This window comes from Trachemys scripta, chromosome 22 (assembly GCF_013100865.1).
Source record: "Trachemys scripta elegans isolate TJP31775 chromosome 22, CAS_Tse_1.0, whole genome shotgun sequence".
In the NCBI taxonomy this organism is placed as follows: Eukaryota; Metazoa; Chordata; order Testudines; family Emydidae; genus Trachemys; species Trachemys scripta.
This window is the reverse complement of record NC_048319.1, coordinates 2,147,796-2,159,174: the sequence shown is the minus strand read 5'-3', so window position 1 is coordinate 2,159,174 and position 11,379 is coordinate 2,147,796. Positions and strand designations below refer to the sequence as shown.

The following is an 11,379-nucleotide window of genomic DNA, read 5'->3' as shown; positions in this document are numbered from 1 at the left end:
TGCCCCCACTGCACTCAGGGCAGCCCCAGGCCTCTCCGGGACGCACACACACCCCCATCTTCACCAGCTGGAGCCCAGCCAAGGGGCCCTTTGCACCAGTGACGGTAGCGCCAGCTGCCGGAGAACGCCAGAGCTGCCACCTAGTGGCTGCTGTTGCCCAGGCCGCGTGGCCCGGAGGGTCCAGGCCAGACCCTGCCCTGAGAAGGGACTCAGTAGAGTCACACTCAGGGGTTCTCCCGCCCTCAGCAGAGCCTGGCTTGTGCAATGCAAACAGCACCTGAACACACGGCCGCAGCTGGCAGTGCGGTAACAGGCAGGGCGCTCGCCAGCACGCAGAGCGGCCGTGAGACCAGAGCCACAAGCCACACAAAAGCGCCGTCCCCGGGGGCCAGACTGCAGCACTGGGCACGGGCGCAGCAGGAGCTCAGGGGCCAGCCTTGTGCAAAGCCAGCAAAACCCCGCCTGGCACAGGACAGAGAGCAAAGCAGGTCCAAGCTGAACCCGCCAGCGCTGCCGGGCCACCAGCCAGCCGGGCCACCAGCCAGCCGGGCCAGGCGGATCCTAGGGCTCAGTGCTGGATCCTGGGCGAGAGAAGGAATCACCCCCACCCCCCAGGACTGAGGGCTCTTCGGCTGGCCCCCCCGGGAACCAGGGAGCTGAAGACAAGCTGGGGCTGCGCTCTGAGCGTTTCGTTAGAGCTCTCCTGCCTCCCGGCGCTGCTCCCACAGCCAGAGGCTGGAGGCCCCTGGCTGACACCTGCAGGACACGGCCCATTGAGGCTGGACCAGGGCCACTGGCTCATCTGGATCCGCCCACTGGGCACCAAGCCCCGTCCCCTGCTTCCTCCCTCACCCGTCTTCCCCATGCTGCAGACATGGCCAGGCCCAGGGGGTCCCATTTGAACCACAGGGGGCCGCCCCCCCCGCAGAGCTATTGGCTCCAGCCCAGACCTTCCTTCTGGGGAAGTCCCTGTCCTTGGGCCGCCTGCCCTGACCCTGCGGGACAGGCCCAGGGAGCCTCCTGGGATGGACCCAGGACATGTCTCCAGTTCTGAGTAGGACTCGCCCAACCCTGCCGCCTGCCTGCAGCACGCCGGGGAACACCAGTGCCCCGTGCCAACCCCTCACCCGACCAGCACGGGAGCAGAGGGGGTGGGGGAAGGGAAGAGGGCCTGTTCCACGTCCGGAAAAGGGCCCGAGAGCCCCGCTCCAGGCTCGCCCAGCTTCAGGGACTGACGCCAGGCCAGACCCACCCAGCGTGGCGGTTAGAGCAGCGGGTTAAGGCAGGAGGTTTCTGCAGAGGTGGTGCAGGCTCCGGTGCACCCTCTGCCGTGTGTCTGTGGGGAGCACCCCCAGCGCCCGCTGCTCCACACGGCCACGCCCCCCTGTGCCTGCCAGGGATGGCGAGATGTTTGAAATGCTGAACTGGGTTCTGTCTCCATAGCAACCAAACCAGGGAAGCCCTCAAAGAGGTGGGGGTGGGGAGCTGGGGTTGAGAGAGTGAAAAGAATTGAGTGTGCAAAGCACGTGGGAGACTGTAGCCAAAGGGGGAGAGAAACGGGGGTGAGAAGGGCACTGGAAGGTCGTCCCAAGCTGGCCCGGATCGGTGATGCAGCCACTCCCCCAACTGGGGATTCAGGCCGCCCTCAGTCACGGCACTGGCACAATCAGCGTGTTCAGTGCCCAGAGGAAGGAGGGTCTCGTGACTGAGGCACTACCCACCGCATGGCAGAGTGCTGCCAGCCCGGCCCCCGCCGCCCTCAACGCCTCCCCGCACATTGCAGCCATTGGAGCCTGGAGCGAGCCCCCTGCCCTGAACTCCCTGCCCGAGGCTCTTGTACCCCCCTTTCGGCCCGAGGACACTACGAGCCGCTGTTCAAGGCAGGCTCCGGACGCAGCCCCACTGCAAGACCCTGCTGGGAGACGGGTGGAGGAATTCCCGTGGGGGGCAGAGCTGATGAAAGCAGCTTTCAAGCCAGGGAGGGATGGGAGAAGGAAGAATCGGCCCAAGGCCTGTAAGCGCGTTTCGCAGAGGCCACTGACAGTCACCAGGCAAGGTGCTTTCTGTGGACCTGGGCAGGGTCCATTCCTAGCCCCTGAGACAGGCCGCTCCCCCCTCTCCTAGCCAGGCTGCATGGAGTCGACGCTGCACTGACTGAACGGGAGGCTCGTTTCCCACACGTGCCCTGGTGCTCAGGGAGCCGGAGGGATTGAAAAGGCGGCTGAACAAAGCACCAAGACGAAACTCCATGATCAAACCCTGCTGTCACAGGTGCTGGGGGAAGATGAAGAGACGCGCTCAGCAAAGAGACTTCAGAAGGCAGAGACGGGAGGGGAACCGCCGACAGGAGAGACGACACAAAGGCAGCATCAAAGCCCTCACCAGAGCAGCCTGGCCAGGGAGGAGTCTCATTACTCTCGTGCTGACGGGTTTGCTGGGGAAATCAGCACACGGCGCTGGGGCCATGTTCTGTATTCGGAGAGCGATCAGTGCGGTTCCAACAGCCGCCCCTGAAACAAAACTGGGTGTTGCCCTCAGTACCTCCGGCTGATCCAGCTCGATATGCCAGGGTGAAACCAACCCCTCATTCCGAGCAACAGCCCTTGGACAAGACGCCAGTCCCCTGACCAGGAGAGTCCAGACACCCAGTTATTTATTGCAAAATAAATATTTCTTGGGGGCAGGGAAGATGCGAGTCACAGAAAACATCCCCCCATCACCAAAGCAGAAATCACTTCCCTCCCTGCCGGGCCCCCACCATAGAGCTGCGCTTAGTTCTGAGGCTCCAGAGGGAAGCACATTCCCTGATGGCGCACACACCACCCTGCCCCGAGTTTAAAGTTCGCTGAGCCTTGTGCACTTGGCCAAGTCCTCACGCTGGGACATCCGAGGCCATTCTTGGTGCAAGAGTCACTTATTCATTGGGCGGGGTGCAAACCAGCAGCATCCATTCTGCGGCGTCTAGTGGGGGTGTCAGGGAGGGAGGGAGCAGAATCCAAACTGCTGTGGGTTGTTCAGAGCTAAGGATATTTGCTCCTGAGATGGCCAGGGAATCCTGTTCAGATGTGAATCAAAGACCTCTGACCTGGTCGAGTTGGATACTGCGATTGAAACCAGGCTCCGGGGAGGGAAACCTCCGTTCCTGGAAGGGAAGAGGGGCCCGTGATGGTCCCGTGGCTGACTAGGGCTGGGGAGCCGTCTGGAGCTGCAGGTCAGGAGACAGATCTGAAATGTGGCTCAGAGGGACCTCGGGATAAACAGGGTTCGGATAACAGGTCACACAAATTAGGAGGAAGGGAAATTATCACAAAACATGCCAGACCAGCCTCCCTGATGGAGCCTCTCCCCTGTCTCTATTAGCTGTTACCCTCTCAGAACACCGCCAGCCAGGCCAGGAAGCCAGGGGCCAAGCTGACCTTGGCTCAGGGCTTTCAGACTCCGACTCGGGGAGAAGCTGCCCATCTAAACAAGAGGGAGTGGCAGGCACCAGCCCTGGGAAGGGTGGGAGCAGGTGAGAAACCAAGAATCACCATGAGCAGGAGCAGCTCCCCAAGGGAGAAGAGTTTGGATCCCTCCTTTGGGCGTGGGGGGCTGAGGAGTGACACCCCTTGAGCCCCATCCCGCCCAGGTCAGGCCGAAGGATGGGCCAGAGCAGCTGAGTCTCTGGAGGGGAGGGAGAAGGGGTTACACTGGCAGAGCGATCCCCCTCCCTTCAAACACCAACATCAAGTCAGAAGCTTCCACATCAACCTCCCCCGCCGCGTGGTCTCTAGGGGCTAGGAAAAGCCCTGGGCAGCAACTCCCCAGCTGTAAGCGCCCGGGGCTCTCACTTCTCCTCGGCCACCCGTCTCTGCTGCCGACGCGCCTTCTTCTGCAGCTTCCTCTTCAGCCGAAGCTGTTTCTTCTCCTGCAGCGTCTGCTGGACCCTTTCACGGAACTGCTTGTTCTTCCTCTTAATCTTGGCCAGCTCCGCTTTCCTCTTTGCCTCCACGTCCGGGTCCTGCAAGGGCAGACGCCAAGAAACTAACGACATGCAGCAGGGTTCTGTCAGCCCTGCCCCCACCCAAAGGGCCCTGGCCTTCCCCAGCTGCCCGTCCGTCTCCAGAGACCACGTGCCCTGGTTACTTGTGCACTCTCGCTCTGCTTCCTCACCCTGCTCGACCATTCTCCACCCCAGAGGAGAGGGCTGTGGTCCAAATCTGGGGCGGGGTGTAAGGACTCCTGGGTTCTATTCCCGGCTCTGCCACTGCCTTGTGCACAAATCTGGGCAAGTCCCTTCCCCTCTCTGGTTCTCCTATCCCAGCCTTGGACCTCCTCCGCTTTCCTAGCGCTGCTCCATGCTGCCGCTCCCCTCCTCTCTCAGCTGCCCGTTCTGACCCCCCACTGGGGGCCGAGGGGGGCTGCAGAGTAACGTCCTGTCAAGCCCACCCTGCTCTTTGAAGCACAACTGACTCTGGAGAGGAATGGGACACCAGGTCTGAAGGACGTAATGGGACAACCCATTTGTCAGTAGCTCTTCATCATTCTCCTTTCAAGGCGAACAGAAGCTGCTCAAAGGGGAACGAGGCAGACAGACTGCAGGAGCGAAGGGGGGGATGGGCGTCTTGGGCTGTGCGACAGGTCAGTGCTTGTCCTGGTACCTGGTGGCAGTGGCTGGAGCGCATCACTCACCTTTCCTTCCAGGATCATTTGCTTCCGCTTATTTATTTCCTTCTTCTCATCAAAATCAGTCGCCTCCAGTTTCTGCCAAAGCAAAAGACAAAAGCGCGATGAGGAGCCAGGCAGTAGGACCGGCAGCAAGGCTCCGAGGAGGGTCGCAGGCCTGAGCAGAGCTCTGCCGGACTTGGCAGACCCTCGCTCCAAAGCCCAGGCCCCCAGCGCACTGCCGAGCAGGCCAATATCACCAGACGGGCACACCTTAGAGACGGGGAACAGCAGACCTGGGTCCCTGCCCCAGCATTTGCATTACAAAAGCTCATGTCCTGCACAGGCCTCCTCTAGAAAGGGGAATGAGTCCCGAGCCCTCCACACAGCTGCATATCCAAAGCGAGGGCTGCACACCCTGCCGAAGCTAAACGCCCCTCGCGGGTTAGAGGGGAAGCGTTTCCTGGTCAGAGGAAGCCGGTTCCCCGGCCAGGGCGCCCCACGCTCCGGTCACTTACGATTTCACACTCCCTCCTGGCGACGTTCACCTGGGTGAGGATGCTGAGTACCGCACGCTCCTCCACCGAGAACTCCTGCAGCTTCGTTTCTAAATCGGGACACAAGACACACGGACAGCTCAGAGACTGGTACGAGAGCAGGGGCCAGCCCCTCCGCTGGAGGGAGATCAGGGTCATTACTGACTCAGAGCGCCCCGGAGAACTTTCCCCTTGCTATCACTGGGGATAATGGGACCAAATACACGGGACCAACCGCCCCACAGCGACCAGAATGAGAGATCACCTTAGTCTCTTCACCCAACCGCCCTACGGAGAGCCGGGCTGCCAGGACTCCCCAAAGCACGGCCGCGTCAACTGCAGGCAGGAGCCTTCTCCACTTCCTGAGGAGCGCTGCACAGACTAGCTAGGAGCTGCTGTCCACAGCTGCCACCCTCTGTCTCAGGGTGGGGAGACGCAGCCCTTGCTAAGCCCTCTGCAATCCCGCTGGGTGCGAGGCGCTACGTACCAGTCGAACTAGAGTATCAGAGACCAGAAGGTTCGGTTCCCGGGGCGGCTCCCGCCCTGGGGGAGACACGGAGCTACTAGATTTGCCGGGCCTCGGCTGCAAAGCCAGGGGAGAGAAGCTGTTTTTCTGATACTAGAAGGCTCCTGGGCCGTAGGCTCTGTCGGAGAGGCCGGGGCTGCAGCCACGCGCTGATGCTCTCCACTTACTGATCTGCTCCTCAATGGCATGCACCAGGTGGATGTCGTACTGCGTCACCAGCGTGATGGCGAGTCCGTGCCGGCCTGAGGGATGGGAACCAGAACCGGGCGCTGGTGACTAAGTGAACTCTGAGGAGCAGTGATCCCCAGACTAACCCTCCCCCAGGCCCCACTCGCCTCCAGGAATTAGCACAGGCGCACTGTGGAGAGGGGCAGTGAGGAGAAGGGTCTTCCACTTGCTCAGAGGCAGGTTACCGGCTGCTGTCCGAGGTGGGATACCAGCCAAGACGAGTCAGCGCTGTGAGTGGTGGTGGCAGGATGCTGGATCAGTGGCCTAGTCTGATCTGACACTGCACAGCAGCCAGCAGGGGTAAGTGGCCTGTGATATACACGAGGTCAGCCAGAGGGTCTAATGGTCCCCCCTTTCTGGTCTTAAACTGGATGAAAGAGGAATCGGGCAAGAATCCCATCACCAGGTCTCTGCTTTGAACCGTGGCACTACCCGACCCGTGCCTCTCGCTGGCTTTCCTTCCTCACCTGCACGGGCCGTCCGGCCTACCCGGTGGATGTAGATTTTCGGCAGGCCTGGGGTGTTGTGGTTGATGACAACTTGGACTGTTGGAATGTCTAAGCCCCTGGAGCGCAGCAAAGAAAAGGGGGTTGAGGAGACAGCAGTGGGGCATCTCCTGTTCTCAGCGTTCACCGAGAGCCCTTGGAGACTCGACACCCACGGGGCCTGCAGTGACCAGCCCGAGCCAATTCCAGGGACTCAACCGTCTCCTCATATAGTCCTCAGAATCAGGGACCAAGACAGCCTGCCCCTGCGTGTCACTCTGCAGCCCAGTCAACTGCCTGCCGTTCCCCTCGGGGCCCAGCGGGCTACCCAGTCCCTCCCACAAGGCAGCTCTATCAGCACGTGAACTCACAGGTTACAGCGTGAAAAGGCAGGGGATGAACAGAGAATCCAGCTACAGCAGGTACATAAGCGAGTTCCAGGGTGTTCCCTAACCCTGGGCCATGACTGAAGGGAACAATCCCCTGCCCTGACCCAGACAAGACCTACGAGCTCCCCTCTCGCAAACCCCACCCCACAGCTCTTGGGTGGTTCTGCTGCTTAGGAAACTCGCTAGAGCTCTGTAGCCACAGAGAGCAACTTCCCCTTCTCCTACCTGGCAGCCACGTCAGTGGCGATGAGGATCTTAAAGACGCTGGACTTGAATTTTGCTAAGGCTGCAAAGCGCTGCTTCTGCAAAGGGAGGAGGAGACTGGATGAAGCCGCATGCCCTGCACAGATTTCTGGCTTCAGGGAAAACAGCTATCAGCAAAGAAGTGTGCATCCCTGACCAGGCTGGCAGAGGGCAGGTGAGGAGCGAGGAACCTCAGCAGAGGTGGGTTTCTGAACCCAGCACAGCACCCACCTGGCTTGTGCCCAGCAATGCCCCTTCCTTAGGGAAGAGAACAAGAGTCACCCCCTGAATGCCCTCGCTCAACGGATAAATGTGTAAAAACCCGAGGCCTTCATTCCGCAGCATAGCCAAGATGTGCGCGTGCCCTAGCACCCCACTGCGCAGCCCTGCTGGGTCACTCACCTGCTTCATCATGGAATGCAAAGCCACTGATGGGAAGTTGAACTTCTTCAGCATCATATTCAAGATCTGGCAGTTCCTTAAAAACAAGAGACGTTTCCCAGTTACATTTCTAGTCCTTGGGGAAGCCGATGGCCTAGAACAGAGCCTCCCACGACCCAGGTACACAGTGCCTCGGCTATGCTGGCAAACAGAATGCCTATCCCACGCTTGGCACTCGCTCACAGGCGGCCACTGGACTGGCTGTTAAAGGTTGGTCAGGACACTAGGGGGAGCCCAGACTCTCTGAAGAGCACTGTGGGATTTCCTCTGGGACAGTCACATCTTGGGTTAAACCCCTGCAACTGGACTCACTCAAGGGAAGGAAATGGGGCGACAATCACAGAATCACAGCAACTTCTGGCCCTACTCCATCCCTCCACGGTGCCCTATACTGGAGAGCCCCAGGAAGATGCAGCACAGCAGTGCCCAATGCAGCTGGAAACCGTTGTGACCACAGCCCCTCTCTACACTGTTGGGTCGGGACTAAGCAGGTCAGTGGAGATACTCAGACTTGGCCCTTCCATAGCGTGCTGTTTCCTGGCACTGGGAAGCACTCACCTCCCGGGAGCTAGGAAAGGGCTCGGACCCCACTGGAGTGCCTGGACTAGGGCAGCACAGGCCTTTCTGACTTTACTATCGTTAGCGGGGAGTTTGGGGTCTGAGCTACCGAAGCCTAAACATTACTATGGCCCTGGCTTCGGACTCACTTGCAGGTGCTGGTGAAGATGATGATGGACCAGTCCTCGTGCTCATCCTGGAAGGTCTGGATTAAATGGACGAGGTACGCGTCCTTGACTTTCTCCGGCACGAGCAGGTAGCGCTGAACCAGCTCGTCCACGGTCCGCACTCTGTTTGGGAGGGGAAGGAAAGGGACATTATCCTGAGATGGGTCAGATTTGGGGGAGGTGAAGGATACAGTGGGAAGACAGGGCCACGTGCAGAGGGGAGAATGAAGCCGGTTAAGTTAAACAACTGCCCAGGATTCTCGTAAGAGGCCCAATTGCTACCAGTCCCTCCTGTGTTTTACTAGTGGGACTAAATAAAACAAATACAAATCTAAAACACCAAAAAGCCTGGGGAGGTGGCAGCCTGTCTGACTGACTCCCCAGCTCCCGACGCCGGGGACTCCAGGGCAGCCCGACTCCTTTAATTTACATTAAATATCTCTGATGGCTCACAGTTTGTGGGATCAAAATACAATAAAGGCAAAGGGGAAGTGACAATTTCAGCCGTATTCAGCCCTGCCCTAGTCACCCAGCTGCTGGTGCCACCTTCCCCGGCAGACCACCCGGTGCAGCCAAGCACTGGGGAAGCCGGGCAAAGGAAGCGAGGTTCAGTATGTCCAGTACCACGTCCCCACCACCTAACAGCACAGGGTGTGACTGGGACCGAGTGGTTAATGGGGAGAGAAGTATCGACCATTCCCAATACTGCCAAGGCAGTCATGAGGGGAAGCCCAATGCGCCGACATTCACAACCTCCCTGCTGTATACTGGGAGGGGGGACACCACAGGAAACAGCAGGAGACTTACTCGGCCTGAGACTCCCAGAAGAAGGGTTTGTTCATGGCGAGGCTCTTCAGCTCGTTCAGCGTGTCTGTCAGCGTAGCACTAAAGAGCAGCGTCTGCCTGGTTGCTGGAACAGCCCCCAGAATCACCTCCAGGTCCTTGGTGAAGTCAGTACAGCCCTGTTCCAGCAGTCGGTCAGCTTCGTCCAAAACCTTCAACACGTGGCCGAAAACAAGCAACACAAGCCAGGCTGAGAGGAGCCGCACCACCCAGGAGCGGGATGGTCCCGATGAGGCAGCCCGGCCTCCAGCCAGGAACTCCAGAGTTCCAACCCAGGCTCTGACATGGATTCTGTGGCCGTGCCTGAGGCCCAGAGACTGCGATTTAGTTTCCCCACCTGTAACCCAGGGAGGATAATCCTCACACGCTGTAAGGGATATCAACACTTGCACAATAATGTGCTATCGAGTGTGAGCACCACATGGAGCCACAACCAAGGTACGACAGAAGACTGGACAAGGGAGACTGTTCCACAGCAACACAATAATGATGCCGAACACAATCTACCCTGTACATAGTCTACAACACTTCTGAGCCCCCCAAACGCTCCACCATATTGAAGTTACAGGGCAGGGGGCGAAGTTTCCAAACCCAGCTGAGACGGTGGCTATATGAAGGAATTCACGCCTGAGGTGTGCAACAAGGAGACTGAAGCGAAGGGTTACAGGCAAGACAAAAGAGAGACTGGGGCACAGAGAGGCTGTCTCCACTAACGCAGACACCATCTGTATTTCAGCACCTAGAGACAATGGTGAAGGGCTCCTCACAAGTGCCATTGACTCATTCTCCAGAGCCCAGGTCCCCTTGTGTGACAAGCTGGTGCATTTGCAGGCTCCAGCTGTTGGATCTGTGACTGTTCAGCCCGTGGAAAACTCAAGCATCCGCAGCACCTGGCCCAGCCCGGCATCTTGTTCCCCACACACAGCAACTCACTTTAGATGCTCCCATGTCTAAAAAGGGAGACGGTCACAGCGGGAAAGGAACTGAAGAGCTGCCTTACCAGGAACTTTATCTTTCTGAGGCTGAAGGTGTTGGAGCTGCGGAGATGATCAGCCAGCCGGCCAGGCGTGGCAATGACAACATGAGGCTTACGGGAGAGTTCCAGAGCCTGGGCCACCATGTCTGGAAAAACAACACCAAGGGAGCAAAGTTATACGCCCCAGGCCGGGATCTGGGAGAGCAGCCAGCCTGCTGGAGAGGTCTCCTCTCACAGGCCTCATTCTACAAGATGCAGTCGGTGTGAGTTGAGGGCACCGAACAAGGGGAACGTGGGACGCTCCCCATCTCCCAGGGCCGGACACTAAAACCAGGCATTGCATAGAGGAAGAAGTCCAGGGAACCACGGTGACAAAAAGGCTTCCTCTTAAACCCAGCGACTATTTGGGACTTTCCAGCATCATTTATTTACCAAGGATCATTAAACTTTGGCCCTTTCCAGCCGGGCTCTCTCCAGCTACTTCATGTTGCAATGAAACAACAAATGAAGCCGGGATTTTTAAAGGAGCGTTTGAAAATTCCAGCCCGAGGAAGCTGGAGACACCTTCCTCATTTCATGAGCGTCGGTCCGACACATCCTAGGCAGAGGAGGACAACTCTACGGCAGAAGAATGTCGCGTCTGAGGGAGAAAGTCGCTCACTTAAACCCTGATACTGGATACCAGGTGATACACAAGGACTGATGACAACGACATTGTTTTTTCTTTAAAATGCTTGCCTCGTCCCTAGCAAGAGGCTGGGCCCCTCAAGCAGAGATGGGCACCCAAACGTTGCTTAACTTGGCAGTTTACTAAGAGGCACTTGAGGGCTGCTATTTGTTTCTTAATGAACAACAAATCCCACAGCCATCAACCGTTATGTCTGCTCAGGTTGTCCCTTCAATGGCGAAGTACACCAGCAACAAAACCTTAGAGCTGATTAGTTTTGCCCTCTCCTTGTGATTGCTGGGAAGGAACAGTCACACGTCAGATACAGAGAAATCTGTTAATGGACAAAAGAAACACTGTATTTTGGTGCATTTCAGGTGAGCGTAAGGTTTTACTGGAACTAGAGAATTCCGCACCTTCTGGACAAGCACAGGTTTCAGAGTAACAGCCGTGTTAGTCTGTATCCGCAAAAAGAAGAACAGGAGTACTTGTGGCACCTTAGAGACTAACAAATTTATTAGAGCATAAGCTTTCGTGGACTACAGCCCATTTCTTCGGATGCATATAGAATGGAACATATATTGAGGAGATATATATACACACATACAGAGAGCATAAACAGGTGGGAGTTGTCTTACCAACTCTGAGAGGCCAATTAATTAAGAGAAAAAAAAAA

At 57.8% G+C, this 11,379-nt stretch overlaps 1 protein-coding gene across 1 annotated transcript; it reads right to left on the bottom strand.

The window, feature by feature from the left end:
• Positions 1–2,636: 2,636 nt before the first annotated feature.
• On the bottom strand, positions 2,637–10,214 carry DDX49 (DEAD-box helicase 49). The gene is made up of 10 exons (XM_034755433.1): positions 10,061–10,214; positions 9,025–9,212; positions 8,200–8,340; positions 7,454–7,529; positions 7,034–7,110; positions 6,402–6,499; positions 5,874–5,948; positions 5,163–5,251; positions 4,672–4,743; positions 2,637–4,000 (listed from the first exon to the last, which is right to left on the bottom strand). Exons 1-10 carry the CDS (start codon positions 10,178–10,180, stop codon positions 3,827–3,829), a joined length of 1,110 nt encoding a protein of 369 aa, XP_034611324.1. The 5' UTR covers positions 10,181–10,214; the 3' UTR covers positions 2,637–3,826.
• Between the last annotated feature and the right edge of the window lie 1,165 nt (positions 10,215–11,379).